The sequence below is a fragment of the Emys orbicularis genome, chromosome 1, assembly GCF_028017835.1.
Source record: "Emys orbicularis isolate rEmyOrb1 chromosome 1, rEmyOrb1.hap1, whole genome shotgun sequence".
NCBI lineage: Eukaryota > Metazoa > Chordata > Testudines > Emydidae > Emys > Emys orbicularis.
Window position 1 is genome coordinate 1,029,197 of NC_088683.1, and position 15,317 is coordinate 1,044,513.

The 15,317-nt window shown below is 52.2% G+C and overlaps 1 protein-coding gene across 1 annotated transcript in view; it reads left to right on the forward strand.

Annotated features, from left to right (window-relative positions):
• The window catches only part of SHANK3 (SH3 and multiple ankyrin repeat domains 3), a 610,715-nt gene that overhangs the window by 398,950 nt on the left and 196,448 nt on the right, over nucleotides 1–15,317 (forward strand). The window contains exon 12 of the mRNA XM_065411947.1: nucleotides 5,088–5,201. Within this exon, the coding sequence (XP_065268019.1) occupies nucleotides 5,088–5,201 (114 nt within the window). The remainder of the gene's footprint in view (nucleotides 1–5,087; nucleotides 5,202–15,317) is intronic.

Sequence of the window (15,317 nt, forward strand, 5' to 3'; positions counted from 1 at the left end):
GTGCTCACCGCTCCCCAGTTTCCAGGGAGACCCCTAGTGTGCCAGCCCTTCTCGAGGTCACCACCTCTCTGCCAGGGTCGAGCTGCAGACTCCTCCGCCCCTGGGACCGCTCGCTGCGATCCCCCGGGGGACCCTGTTACTGCAAAAGTCCTTCTCGCTGGTCACACACTCCTAGGGGTTAATCGCCCCCTGAAATCGTCCCTCATTGACTCTTCAGCATGCCTGGTCCCCGTCAATCACCCTTCGTTTTACTGCTCCCAAGTCACTTACTTCAGGAAGCGCCGTCCACGGGGTGCAGTAGATCCCACCACCAGTTGTCATGGAGTGTGGGGGAGACCAGGCCCTGCACCCCCGGCTTCCTGCGATTCACCATGACTCTCAGCCAGCCAATTGAACAGAAGGTTTATTTGATGACAGGAACACAGTCCAAAACACGTCTTGCCGGTACCGACAACAGCCCCCTCCCCGTTTAGTTAGGTCCATCTGGGGGCCCCAGGGAGGCCACAGCCCCATTGGGAAGCCCAAGCCCCATCGGGTCACCACTCTCCATCTTCCAGCCAGCTCCAAACCTGAACACTCCCTTCAGCCCCCCCTTTCTGGCCTTTTCCCGGCTCCTCCCCCCAGCCTTTGTGTCCTTTGTCCAGTTTTCCGGGCAGAGGTGTCACCTGGCCTCCAACCCCCCTCCTGGGTTCTCAGGTTACATGCTCAGGTATGCTCCCTTCCCCAATGCAGGCAGCCCCAGCAAAACTCCCCTGCAACCTTCCCAGGTTAATACTCCCCACTCAGCATTCAAATAACACATCAAGAACATTCCCACTTCGTCACACCATCATGTGCCAGCAATGCCCTTCTGCCATGTACATTGGCCAAACCGGACAGTCTCTACACAAAAGAATAAATGGACACAAATCAGACATCAAGAATTGTAACATTCAAAAACCAGTAGGAGAACACTTCAATCTCCCTGGACACTCAGTAACAGACTTAAAAGTGGCCATTCTTCAACAACAAAATTTCAAAAAGAGACTTCAATGAGAAACTGCAGAACTGGAATTAATTTGTAAACTTGACACCATCAAATTAGGCCTGAATAAAGACTGGGAGTGGCTGGGTCACTACAAAAAGTAATTGTCCCTCTGTTGATATTCACCCCTTCTTGTCAACTGTTGGGAATGGGTCCCATCCACCCTGATTGAATTGGCCTCGTTAGCATTGACCCCTCCGACTTGGTAAGGCAACTCCCATCTTTTCATGTGCTGTGAATTTATACCTGCCTACTGTATTTTCCACTCCATGCATCTGATGAAGTGGGTTATAACCCACAAAAGCTTAAGCTCAAATAAATTTGTTAGTCTCTAAGGTGCCACAAGGACTCCTTGTTGTTTTAGTTAATATAGTGTATTTAGATTTTCAGAAAGCCTTTGACAAGGTACCTCACCAAAGATTCTTAAGCAAAGTAAGCTGTCATGGGATAAGAGGGAAGGTCCTCTCATGGATCAGTAACTGATTAAAAGATAGGAAACAGAGGGTAAGAATAAATGGTCAGTTTTGAGAATGGAGAGAGTTAAATAGTGGTGTCCCCTAAGGATCTGTTCTGGGACCAGTCCTATTCAACATATTCATAAACGATCTGAAAAAAGGGCAGAAAGCGAGATGGCAACGTTTGCAAATGATACCAAACTGCTCAAGCTGGTTAAGTCCCAGGCAGACTGCGGAGAGCTACAAAGGGATCTCACAAAACTGGGGGACTGGGCAACAAAATAGCAGATGAAATTCAGTGTTTATAAATGCAAAGTACTGCACATTGGAAAACATAATCCCAATTATACATATAAAATAATGGGGTCTACATTAGCTGTTACCACTCAAGAAAGATCTTGGAGTCATTGTGGATAGTTCTCTGAAATCATCCACTCTATGTGCAGTGGCAGTCAAAAAAGTGAACAGAGTGTTGGGAATCATTAAGAAAGGAATAGATAATAAGACAGAAAACATCATATTGACCCTATACAAATTCATGGTACGCCAACATCTTGAATACTGCGTGCAGATGTGGTTGCCCCATCTCCAAAAAGACATATTGGAATTGGAAAAGGTTCAGAAAAGGGCCACACAAATGATATGGGGTATGGAGCAGCTTCCGTATGAGGAGAGATTAATAAGATTGGGACTGTTCAGCATGGAAAAGAGACGACTAAGGGGGGATATGGTTGAGGTCTATAAAATCATGACTGGTGTGGAGAAAGTGAGTAAGGAAGTGGTATTTACTCCTTCTCATAACACAAGAACTAGGGGCCACCATATGAAATTAATGGGCAGCAGGTTTAAAACAAACAAAAAGAAGCATTTTTTCACACAACGCACAGTCAACCTGTGGAACTTCTTGCCAGAGGATGTTGTGAAGACCAAGACTATAACAGGGTTCAAAAAGAACTGGATAAGTTCATGGAGGATAGGTCCATCAATGGCTATTAGCCAGGATGGGCAGGGATGGTGTCCCTAGCCTCTGTTTACCAGAAGCTGGGAATGGGTGATGGGGATGGATCACTTGATGATTCCCTGTTCTGTTCATTCCCTCTGGGGCACCTGGCATTGGCCACTGTCAGAGGACAGGGTCCTGGGCTAGATGGACCTTTGGTCTGACGCAGTATGGCCGTTCTTACGTTCTTATGTAACCTGAAGTCTTTAAATCAAGAGTTGAGGGCTTCAGTGACTCAGCCAGAGGTTAGGGGTCTATTCCAGGAGTGGGTGGGTGAGGTTTTGTGGCCTGTGACATGCAGGAGGTCAGACTAGTTCATGATGGTTCCTTATGGCCTTGAAGTCTGTGTCTAAGTACCTCACTTTACATGCACACCTTTAGTTAACTTGGTTTAATTTTGCATGTCGATAAGCCCTCAGACTGTCAGGTCTTGGGAGTGTTTGTTCTGTAAATGCCCGGCCCATCCGAGAGTGCTGTAATAAATAATAGGGCATTTAGAAAGACCATTGCAGTTTTGTGAGGCATATGCAGAGTTCTTGTGTCATGGAGCAAGGAGGCGATAGTCCCTGTCTAAGGTTATGTCGACACAGCAAAAAGAGTTGTGTGCTAACTCAGGTTGGCTAACCCGCTTTAGCTAACTCAGGTTAAAATTGTGAAGACATGGCAACTTGGCTTTTACGTGAGCCAGCAGCTCGAATTCAAACTCTGGCTCCACAGCAGGCTTTAACTCGAGCTGCAAACCCTCATTAAAGCCAAGTTGCCATGTCTTTGCTACTATTTTGACCTGAGTTAGCTAACCTAGGTTAGCTAATTGGACTTAAGAACACACCATTTTTGCAGTGTAGATCCCCTATGTGGCTCAGATGGTGCCACGCTGAAATAAATCAGTATTATCTATTCCTTAATATCTCATTGGCTCCACCTGCAAGTGATCAAATTCAGATCTGTCCACTGTGCCCCACGAGTCTCAGTTTCTCCATTCTTCACTCAGGGGCAATACCGGGCAACTCTTCCTCATTCCGGGTGGTAGTGAAGGGTCTGTTCATTTACTCCTCTGGTTCAGCCTGCAGCTGAGGGTTGGCAACATGGGCTTGCTGACTAGTTCTACAGCTCCATTTGCTGGGACCGGGATGGTGAAGGTGCTCGATCGTCTGAGTGCCTGGGGTTTGGGTGAGAGGGAGCTGGTTTGGGCTTCATCTGGGTGAGACTGGGGTGGTGATGGGGGAACAGCCAGAGGAACTGGTGGTGATTCTAGGAGCTCTCTCTTTTTGCCCACCCTTTGTTACTCAGATTAGCCTTCCGGGTCCTGTTGAGTGCTCCGAGAGCAGTTCATGCCGCTTGTGCTTGCTGTAAAGTTGCTGGCCACCACTGTTACATTTGGGGCTTCCCCACAGGGATCCAGGTGTTTCACCTTTGGGCACTGCCTTTGTGGGGCTGTGCCGGTAGAGCACGCTGCAGCTGGGGCAGAACGCAGCTTTTCTTGCTTGGCAAAGCCTCTTATGCAGAGCGTGACACTTGTGGTCTGGGATCTGCACTGGCTCCCAAGTCACTTTCAGAGGTCATGAAAGATGATGGATTCAACCTATAAACTTTTACTGGTTTTGGCCTTTGTTGCTGCAGTAATGCACGGGAATCAGTGAGGTGTCAGCCGACCAGTGCCTGGCTTAATCAGAAAAGGGCTGCTGGCAAGATGCCAGCGAGGGACCCTTGGCTCTGGAATTCACTTCGGCCTTTGGCCTAGTCTTCCGGAGCTGTTTCAAGGCTTCTCTGTTTTCCTGGGCTGTTGGGAGCGGGTGACTTGGGAAGGGAAGGTTATTAGTTAGTCCTGACAGGTTGGGAGGATTTTGCCAATGATGTTGAAGTGCCCTGATAGTAGGTAAGACATCTCGGCTGTACCTTAACTCAGGTTAAAAGAGCAGCGAGGACAAGGCCACTCAGGTCTTAACTCAGGTTAGCAGCTTGAGTTCAGCCCCAGGCTCCTGTATCGGCTGTAACCTGAGTGGCCTTGGTCTCACTGCTATTTAACCTGCGTTAGCTAGCCCGAGTTAAGAACACAGCATCGCCTCTCTTTGCAGGGAAGATGCACTCTTAGAGGCAGCATTTTCTAGTTCTGGGAGCCTGAGGCTGGGTGCCAGACTCCTGGGATCTAATTCCAGCTCTGATACTGACTTGCTGTTTGGCTTTGGGAAAATCACTGTCCCCTTGGTGCCTCAGTTTCCCTGTTTGTAAAATACTGGCAGTGCTTCCCTGCCTTGCAGGAGACATCTGACGTTGCAAAGTCAACACATTCATTATGTTGAGATCTTGTTTCCAAAAAGCCCCTGATGTCTCTGGAACACCCTGGCTTCCCTTCCAATGCTTCCTGTGAACAGGGTGGATGTTCCTGGCTCTCTCTCCAAGCGTATCACTGCACGCACCCAAGATCTCTCACTGTCTAACTGAGGAGGCCGGAAGGACAAAAGACAACCCTTTCCGAGGGCTCTTAGGTGGCTCCTTCCCCAGTGTCCAGGCTCGGACTCTAGACTTGTTTCCTAGGTTGTGCACGTCCACAGACCATGTAATTCTGTACTCTGCCTGTTCTGATCTGTGTCTGTTTCTCTTTCCATAGTGCTCAGTATTGGTGAGGGTGGCTTCTGGGAAGGAACCGTGAAAGGACGGACCGGTTGGTTCCCGGCAGAATGCGTTGAGGAAGTGCAGATGCGACAGTATGACCCACGGCAAGGTAAGCTTTCCTGCTCGGGTAGGGTGACTGTCTCAGATGCTGGGCTGAGTGCCTCCTCTGCAAGGCAGTGTCCAGCCCCCAGCAATTCAGACTTGTTGACTTCCACTTACACAGAACTCTCAGCCTGCCCATCTTCTGCCCTGGGTGCCAGGCCATAAACTGAACCCCACAAAATAACAGAAGTTACGGTCTAGTCAATTTGTCAGTGATTCTCTTGCTGCGCCCAGTCCAGAGTTCCCACCTTCAGCGCTTTCAGTGTCGGGACTTATGTGCTTGCCGCCCTCTGGGAGCATTATTTAGTCATACAGGGCAATGGCTTCAAATCCTACCACTGGCTTTTTGGGGGCCAAATGTGAGACAATTCAGATGTCCTCAGATGAGTGGCTGTAGCACTTTCAGCAGTGGCTGTCAGTGTGCTACGACCTGTGATTCACAGGGGCTCCTGTCCCCTTAATCAGGGCTCAGCATATGCTTGCATAAGAAGCCGACTCCCACGTGCACCTCATGCTTTCCTCGCGCCATTCTAACACAAGATGCACTGAAAGCAAAGCGGCTGAGTGACATGGAGCTGGTTTGCTTCCCCTGCCAAGTGCCCTCTTCAGTGCCATGTGCAGACATTGGCTTAGTGAGCAATTGCTCACCTCAGGACGCTCTGGCCTCCTGGAACAGCGCCTAGCGCGGCACGAGTGGCTAGCAAGGGGCCAGTCCATCTGGTGCTTTCCATACATCTGAAAAAAGACACAAGTTACATCTGATCGTCCAAAGTGGCTCCATGTGTGGGCAGGGCCTTCTGGGAAGGAGGTGTGGTCATGACAGAACCCTTCCAACAGCCGTGTAAAACAGGCAGCTTGCTTCCTGTGCGCACAGGGCCGTGGCAGGTGCTGGCGAGGAGTCCTGGAGTGCCAGTGTCTGCACTGTTGATGAACATCCTGCAAGGCTCATATGGCGCACCAGCTCTGCTAGAGTTCAGACTGAGAAGCCCTTTCTGTTCAAAGGGTCACTCTTCTAATTGTGCTAAAATGCACACGCTTACTCAGATTGCCTTGGAATGTGGTATGCCTCATGGGGGCATGGGGTAGGGGGAGTGATCCAAACTTGGGGTCACTTGAGCAAGGGGTTCCTGCGGTACAGCTCCCCCCACCAGTTCTGGAGATTGACAGATTCTACCAATGTTTTTTGCACACACCAGGGGCTCAAACTGTGGCTCTGATTGTCCCTCGTTTGATCTCAATTACCGGACATTGGTCCCAGCTAGTGCATGTATCCCACAGCCTCTTGGGAAGAGTTTAGCTCTCTGTGTTAGCATGTGCTAAACACTCCCACACCAGACTGCAGTGCATGCGTGCAGAAAGACTAGCCAAGAGTTTCAGGCCACCCAGCTTTCACGTGACCTTGTGGCTTAGGTGCATGTTGTGGCTGGACTTAAGCTACTGTTGTGCACTGCAAGTTCAAACCCTACCCTTGGCAGAAATCTGAAAATGAAATGTCGACCTGTTGCTACAAGCAGCCTCTAGCAAATGGTGGGGGGTGTAGTTTGAGCAAAGTGGAAATTCAGGAGCTGCTGAAACTATTCTAATTACATGTGAATTTTTGCGGGGAGGGGAATAAATGGAGTTGGGTGGGGGGAGGGACACTGGAGAAGTGATACGGGGCTGGGTTGCAGGGTGCATGGGGGGAACTATGTCAGCCCCACATTCTCCCCTAATGTGAGTGTGTGCTGGGGCCTGGGAGGCCTGCCCCATGGGACCTCTGTTCCTGTTGCCATGTATTACTGGGATCTGCATCCCTTTCCCTGCCCTCTCTTGTGAGCTGGGCTCTGGGGATTCCTGCCCATCGAGGGTGTCTAAGCCCCTCTCCCTGCCCCATGAGGGTGAAGGCCGTCACTCTGAGGGGTGGGAGCCCCTCTCCTTGGCTCTCCATGTGAGCCCTGCTTCTTTGTGTGGGAGGTTCACCGAGTTGAGAATGGGCATGCTTGGGGCATGGCATGAGCTAGCAAGTGCCCTCACTGGGGCGGGGGCGTGAGAACGCCCCCAGAGATTAATGGAGCAGTTTGCGTGCCTCAGAGCCATGGTTCCAGGCTGTATTCAGCTCCAGGGGGTGTCCTGGCTCAGCTAGGAGCAGGCCACCTCGCTCTCAGAGTCTCGTATACTGCAGCTGTATGTGTGCGGCTCGTTCCCTCCATCCTTCCCCTGTTCTTCCTCAAATGTCCAATCTTAGGACTGTCCAGTGCCACGCAGCTGAGCATAGCAAAGCGGTTGCTGATTCATTTCGTGCAGTAGCTTACTGGAGTGCCAGCTCCACTTGAGTTCGGGTTGAGAAACTCTGACTGTTCTAAGTGCGGTGAAATCCATATGCCTACTCACCTTGTCTTGGAGTTTGCTGTGCCTCATGGCAATGCAGGGTAGGGTTAGTGAGCCAAATCGGGGTTCATTTGAGCCAACGGTTCCTGACACGTATGCTTCCAAAAACACCATTTCACAAAATCCACAGATTCTGCCTGGCTGTGTGTGTCTTTGTTTTCTGCACATGTGGGGCTCAAACCAAGGCTCTGAGCATCCCCAGTTGATCCCAGTTGCTTGATATTTATCCCAGTTAGTGCCTGGCCACCCACAGCCCCACTGGGGAAGTGTCAGAGGATGACACTGCCTCTTTAAGAGGGAAGAGGCCAGTGCACCTGTGGTCAGCTGACCCCAGTTCGCCTTAAAAGAGGGTCAGGAGGTGGTAGGTGAGAGCTGCCTGGGCATAAGAGATTAACAGGTGAGAGCTACTGGAGATCGGAAGAGGTCCCTGAAGGAAGCTGTAGCTGATGTCTGGGGGAAAGCTGAAGGCTGGAAAGCAGTAAGAGGGGTTTGCCAGCTGATCTCTCCAGGCCTAGAGAGGGCTGAAGGCCGGGCAATGGTGGAGGGACTTAGCCACTGATGTCTCCATGCTGGAGAGCTAGAGCCAGAGGGCTGGAGGGGTGTGAGCTGGGGAAGGGAGGGTCCTGGTGCAGATGAGCTCCCAGCAGAGAGGCTCCTCTTGCTGGGAAGAGCAGGGTTGCACTCCAGCTGGAAGGGCTGGGGGATGTGGAGAAGGCCAAAGAAGAGCCTATGAAATGTGAAGTATTGGATAAGACTTTCCTTGGAGCAGCCTCCCTTGTTCCCGCCCCCTTTAGCTGGAGCGAGTCTTAGTAGGAAAAGCCCCTGGTTTGAGTCTCTCCGATGGTGCTAACTGTCCTTGTGGGGAACAGAGACGCCAGCTGAGATGGGTGGAGCTGCTGCTGCTACTGTTAAATCCAAAACCATTTTATCTGCGGTGGTGGTTGGGATTTAGCGGGGGTGGTGATGTCAGTGGGACAGGAAGCAGGTCGGGACATCCCTCAGAGACGGTCCAGGGCCCATGAGGTAGGGTGGGGGCATCCATGATGGGGGAGCTTGCTTCAGTGTCTCCCTCTGTTCTTCTAGCTGTTCTTTTTCCCACAGACCTTTTTGTTCTTTTCACACCCCAAAAGGGAGTGATGGGTGGAATAGCCCCTCTCCTCATTAGTTTGTCTTCCAGTTAGGCCCAATATCCAACCCACCAATTTGGGGTTAATTAATTTCTGATCCTGTGTCATCTTCTGTTTTTACCAAGCATAAATTCAGTATAATTCTTGAATTCTACCAACATGAACTAATCCAGTCTGTCTGGTTGTCTTGCACCTTTTTATAACACTTTTTATTGAAAATAACGTTACCTGCGTTCCATGGTAAATTCTGAAGCAGGCCAACGTTAGAGACTGATTGTCACAACAACCCAGCAGCGGGAATCTGTTCTGAATACCTTGGACTGTGTGAAGCTTTTAAGGAGTCCTGAAAAGGGGGAACTGAGGCAGGGCTGCTGTAGTGCCACCACAGGCCACAAGGGGGCACTCTGGAGGCAGCATACCCAGTTACGATTATAGGGCAGTGCTGGTTCCACTGTATGGTTGAACACCACTTTCTATTTAAAGGATGCCTCTCTTAATTTCTCTAAACTCAGCATGCTTACTCAGAGTGGCTTGAAATGTTCTGTGACTCATGGGAGGGTGAATGGTCCAAATTTGGGTTCATTTGAGCAAAAAGTTCCTGAGATATAGCTCCCTGGGGGGAAAACAGTATTTTACAAAATCAGCAGGTTCTGACAACTTCTTTGCATAGATCTGAGGATCAAACCCTGGCCCTGATTTGTCCATCATGTAGCCCTTGCCTCAGCTAGTGCGTGGCACCCACTGCCCCTTTGGGGAAGCCACATTGAAAGTTATTAAAGGAAGAGTTCAGCTCTCTCGAATGGGGTTTGCAATCAGTTGTGTGCTGAGACTGAAAGGTGCACGCGCAGCCAGACGAGGAAGGGGATTGGCAGAGCCCATTTGCCACAGTACCTGTGGTCATTGAACCTGCACTATACCCATGCAATCCATGTCGATTCAAACCTTACCCGGGGCAGAAATTGTGAGAATGACCTGTAGGCAAGTTGCTCCTGCCCACCTCTTTCCAGGGGTCTGTACTTTTGTGGAATGTGCCCTGCTGACTTGCATGGCTGACGTACGAGGGGCTCTTTTCTGAAAGATGATCTATCACACATGCTGCACAGAAACGTGAGAACAATTTCTGGTCATGCTGCTATTTTCCACCTGCTGATTTATTATAGCAGAGTGCCATGTTGAGTCATAGCATCGTGTAGTCTCAGGCCAGTAAGGATCCGTGTGATTAATCTAGTCTGACTCCTGTATAATACAGGCTGTAGGATTTCCCTGAATTAACTCCTGTTTGAGCCAGAACCTGTCTTTTAGAAAATGATCCAGGTGCCTTGGACTGTGAGTCACCATATTACCCCCTGCCTCTCGTGCAAGGAAGCCTTGCCTGTGTCTGGCCGGGTGCCAGCTCCCTACCACTCGCAGACTCTCAGGCACTCTTCTCTGGGCTAGGCCAGCCCTGCCCTTGCCTTGCAGGTTAACGAGGGGCACCTGAGTCCCTTTGAATTGTTCCCTGTGAGATCCAGCTCCTGAGGCTGGTTCCTCACAGAAATCCCCATCCTCTGCCCCCAAAGCAGGGATTGGTCCTGCTTTGAGCAGGGGGTTGGACTAGATGACCTCCTGAGGTCCCTTCCAACCATGATATTCTATGATTCTAAAGGAGCAGCGTAGCCCGGTTTTACCTGAAATCATTGCTGTTGTATTACACACAGCACGTGTGAGCACTTACAATAAAACAAAAGTGCATTTCATTAAGAGAGACTGGAGGGTTAAGTAGAGGTGTGAGGGGGTGGAAACATGGTTACACTACAAAACAGACTCGTAACTCAAACCTACATCTACACTGAGTAGTCACCTTCCCTATCTAACCAGGCACATCTCTCTTCCCCCACCCACCTCCCAAACAGGTTCAGTCTGTGGCAGAGGTGGGTGGTTTCCCAGGAAGCAGGATCCATTTTTTCAAGAGAACATCCCTGCTCCCCAAGATGTCTTCTCAGGGAAAGGCTAGAGTGCTTTTCCCCTTCTTGTTATACGGGAACGGTCTCGTGGCTTCTGTCAGAGACAGGGTGGCTCTCTGTCTGTTGTGCTGTTCCTCTTGTCTCTCCCAGTGGTTATGATGGTTTGTGGTTTTTCCTGCTGGTTTATCATTGAAAGTCTCGGGATGGAGCAAGGCTAGACGCTGAGCCTTGGGTTCCATCACCAGCAAACAAGGACTGGGTGGCAGCTCCCCACTGCCTGAATGGGCCATCACCAAGATAGCCCCTGGTGGCTAATTTTTACTCCAAGTCCACAGAGCACACTTCCACTTGAAATACATTATTCCCTAAATATTACTTCGACGTACATCTCGCTTGCTGTAGGTACCTTGCACTCTCCTCTTTGTGGATAAGTGCTCTGCAAGACGGGGTTGTTGGAGTGAGATTGTCAGGTCTGGGGTAAGATCTGTTTGTCAAGGGGGTTTAAAAATGGTCAGTGATGGAGAATCTACCACGCCCTGGGTCAATTGTTCCACTGGCTCATTGCCCTCACGGTTCTAAAAAAATTAATAAAAACATGCATTCTTTCTAGTCTGAATTTGTCTCAGTTCAACTTCCAGCCATTTGACCTTATTCTCTTGCCTGATAGATCAAAGATCCTTCTGTTACCATATTTCTGTTCCTCATGGAGGCACTTAGAGACTGTAAGGAAGTCACCCCTTAACCTTCTCTTTTATAAGCTTAATCTCTTGAGCTCCTTGAGACTCACCCTGTGGCATGTTTTCCAATCCTTTGATCATTCTCGTGATATTTTTATGAACCTCTCCAATTTTTCAACACCCTTCTTTGAAGGGTGGGCACAAGAACGGGCACAGTATTGCAGTAGTGATTGCATCCGTGCCAACTATGGGGCGATAGAACCTTTCTACCCCTTTTCAATAGTCCCTGTGTAGACAGCCAAGGATCTGTGTGTGTGGCCATAGCATTGTATTGGGCCCTCATGTTCATATGCATCCGAAGAAGTGGGCTGTAGCCCACGAAAGCTTATGCTCTAATAAATTTGTTAGCCTCTAAGGTGCCACAAGGACTCCTGTTCTTTTTGCGGATACAGACGAACACGCTGCTACTCTGAAACATGTTCAGCTGGTTATCCTCCGTGACTCCCAAGTCGCCTTCAGAGCCACTGCTTCCCAGGATAGAATTCCCCGTCCTCCATGCAGGGCCTTACAATCAGCTATACTGAAATGCACATTTTTGCTTGTTTCCGGCTTACTAAGGGCTCCAGATCACTCTGTATTAGTGACCTGGCCTGGTACATGTCCTTGTCACAGCCCCACCACTGTCCTACCTGCCTGGGGTCCCGCCACGCTTACTAAGGGTACGGAGTGGCAAGGAGGAGGGTGTAGCTGCTTTGTCTGCACATGCAGATAATTCGCAATGGCCATTGCTAGGTTCAGCAGCAGAGTGAAGGCTGTGCTGGCAGTCTGTGAGGAACCCTGCAGGATTGACAACAGACACAGCTTATGGCAGAGAGTGTGGTGGGGGGACAGAGAAAGCCCAACTGCAAAGACCCAGGAATTGGCCCCACAGTTGTAGAAATGACCCTTTCCCTGCCCCAGAAACGAGCTGCTGGGTGTGCACAAAAATTCCTGGCCTCAGGCTGTGAAGTGGGCACATTCTGTGGGCGGCAGTGGCCTGAGCGTGAGTCTGTCGCCGCCAGAGCTCTGAACACCAGCTTAGGGTGACATACAACTGTCAATGTTTGTCTCTCCGAGTTATCCTCAGAGCAGTGGTCCCCAAACTGTGGGGTGGGGGTGCAGAGGAATGTTTGCGGGGCACGCCCAGGCCAGCCCCCATGGGGGACGGGGAGCGAGCGTCATGCTTCCAGCCCCGCTCCGTCCTTAGACCAACTCCACCCCCAGCCCCATTCAGCCTCCAGCCCAGCTCCGCCTCCAGCCCAGCTCCACCTAGGGTTGCCAGTTCTGGTTGGACGTATTCCTGGAGGTTTCATCACCTGACATAATCTTTAATTAAACATTAAACGTTAATTCCTGGAGACTCCAGGACAACCCTAGTTCCGCCTTTAGCCTCACTCCTCCCCCAACCCCATTCAGCCTTCAGTCCTGCTCTGCCTCCAAGCCCAGGCCAGCCCCCCTGGGGGATGGGGAGGGAGCACCCCACTTCCAGCCCCACTTCACCCCAGTCCCATTCCACCCCAACTCCACTTCTGTCCCAGCTCCGCCTCGAGGCCCATCTCCTCCCCCAGCCCTGCCTTCAGTCCCAGCTCTGCTGCTGAGAAAGCTTGGGCTGTGCAGTAATGGGGGTGGGTGGGGGGGAGCGGATAGATTCCGTTACTGGCATGGGCGGGGGGTCAACAGGAGAAGTTTGCACACCACTGCCTCAGAGGGATCTGGATACCAATGGGAAAGTCTCCATGGCATAGAGCCCTGGCATAACATGGTGTTGCTGCTGCCCATATCTCAGGGTTCTTCTTCGAGTGATTGCTCCTGTGTATTCCACAGTAGGTGTGCTTGCTCGCCACGTGCACCGGTGCCGGAAGTTTTTCCCTTAGTAGCATCCGTAGTGGGGGAGCACCGCTGCGACCCCTGGAGTGGCGCCGACATATCGTGCTATAAAGGGGGCTGCGTGCTCCCCCCACCCTCAGTTCCTTCTTGCCGCCAGTGAAGGTAGTCGGAACTTGTGCTCCGGCACCCGCCGTGGAAGGCGCTACGCCCGGAGCTCGTCACGGGAATCCCGGGCACCGAGGCGTCGTAGTCTCGGGCGCCGGAGGCATTACGGAGACAGCACCTCAGACTCCTACCTGTCCGCCTCCAGGGGCCGGAGCCGTCATGTGCGGGACCGCTCCAGCCGTTCGCACGGCACTGTCCGCTCGTCCCGGACTTCGGCTTCGGCACGCAGCCGTCCCTCGTCGAGCCATTCGGTGCCGCAAGACCAGCCGGCCCTCCCGGGCCACCTTGCGTCCCAAGGCCAGGCCGTTCCCTGGCAGGGACAGTGGTGCCAGTGGGCACCGTGGCCCCAGGCCCCGGCACTGCCGGGACCCCACTCCGTTACGGGAGCGTCCCAGGCCCAGCCGACGTCGCCACCTCGGCACCGCGATGAGGCAGTGGGCACCGACCCTCCGGCATCGACTCGGGCCCCGGGTCAGGACGTCGAGCTTGTGGTACAGCCGGGTGCAGACGACACTGCGGCACCGACCTCCTGTATAGCCGGACGACTCCGTGGCGCCACCACCTCCAGTCTCTCAGGAGGACTTCAAGGCCCACCAGGAGCTACTCAGGAGGGTGGCATCAAACCTCCAGCTCCAGGCCGAGGAGATGGAGGAGCCATCGGACACATTGTTTAATGTCCTGACCTCCTCGACGCCGGGACGTGTGGCCCTCCCGTTCCATCAGGGGGTGACCAACATTACTACTGGCCTCTGGCAAACTCTGGCATCTCTCTGTCCGATCTCCAAAAAGGCTGAATGGAAGTACTTTGTGCCCACAAAAGGGCACGAGTACTTATACTCCCACCCATCACCAAACTCTCTGGTGGTGGAATCGGTGAACCACCGTGAGAGGCACGGCCAACCCGCTCCTACCCCTAAGGACAAAGACGCTTGCAGGCTGGATTCTTTTGGGAGAAAGGTTTATTCGTCTGCGAGCTTTCAGCTCAGAGTGGCCAACCACCAGGCCCTCTTGAGCAGATATGATTTTAACCTGTGGGGTCCCTTGCAAAGTTTGAGCCCTCCCTCCTCAAGAAGGACAGGAAGGAGTTTCGGGCCCTTGCGGATGAGGGGGCGGGGGCGGCTAAAGCGGCGCTCCAGGCAGCCTCCGATGCGGCGGACACGGCCACTCGTTTGATGGCCGCGGCGATCTCCATGAGAAGGGCGTCCTGGCTTTCGCTCTCTGGCCTATCGGCTGAGTCTCAGTCGATCATGCAGGACCTGCCGTTCGATGGTCGGGCCCTGTTTGCAGATCAAACAGACACGTGTCTGCATGGGATGAAAGACTCCTGTACTACCCTGCAGACGCTGGGCCTGTACGTCCCGCTGGCCAAGGACAAGCCCAGGCCTCACTCCTCCGCTCCACAGGCTTGGGGTAGATATGAGCCCCCGCCTAAGAAGCAGCGGGAGCAGAGGCGCCGGTCACAACGCCAATCCCACTCGGCCCCTTGCCCGGGGCCCTCTAAGGCCAGGAGGCCACGGAAGCGGCGTTTTTGACTGCTTGCGGGGGGTCACTGGGCCTGTTGCCAGGTTAACCCCCCCCCGCCCCCCCAGTTAATAAAGTTCAGGTTTGCAAATCGTTTACCTGCCTTCCGTTTGCAATGGTCCCGTATCACTGGATCCTCAACACTATATCCCTGGGGTACAGGTTGCAGTTTGTTTCGCCCCCTCCCAATTGCCCTCCGGCCAGGGAGTCGGTGGAGGACCCGGAACATGCACTTCTCCTAGGTCAGGAGGTACAGCGCCTCCTCTCCCTGGGAGCCGTGGAGAGGGTACCTTGGGAATTCCGGGGAAAGGGATTCCATTCCAGGTATTTCCTCATCCCGAAGGCGACGGGCGGGCTTCGGCCCATCCTCAATCTGCGGAAGCTCAGTCAGTTCTTGGTACGCTGCAAATTCCGCATGGTGTCCCTGGCCTCTAGTATTCCCTCCCTAGACCCGGGG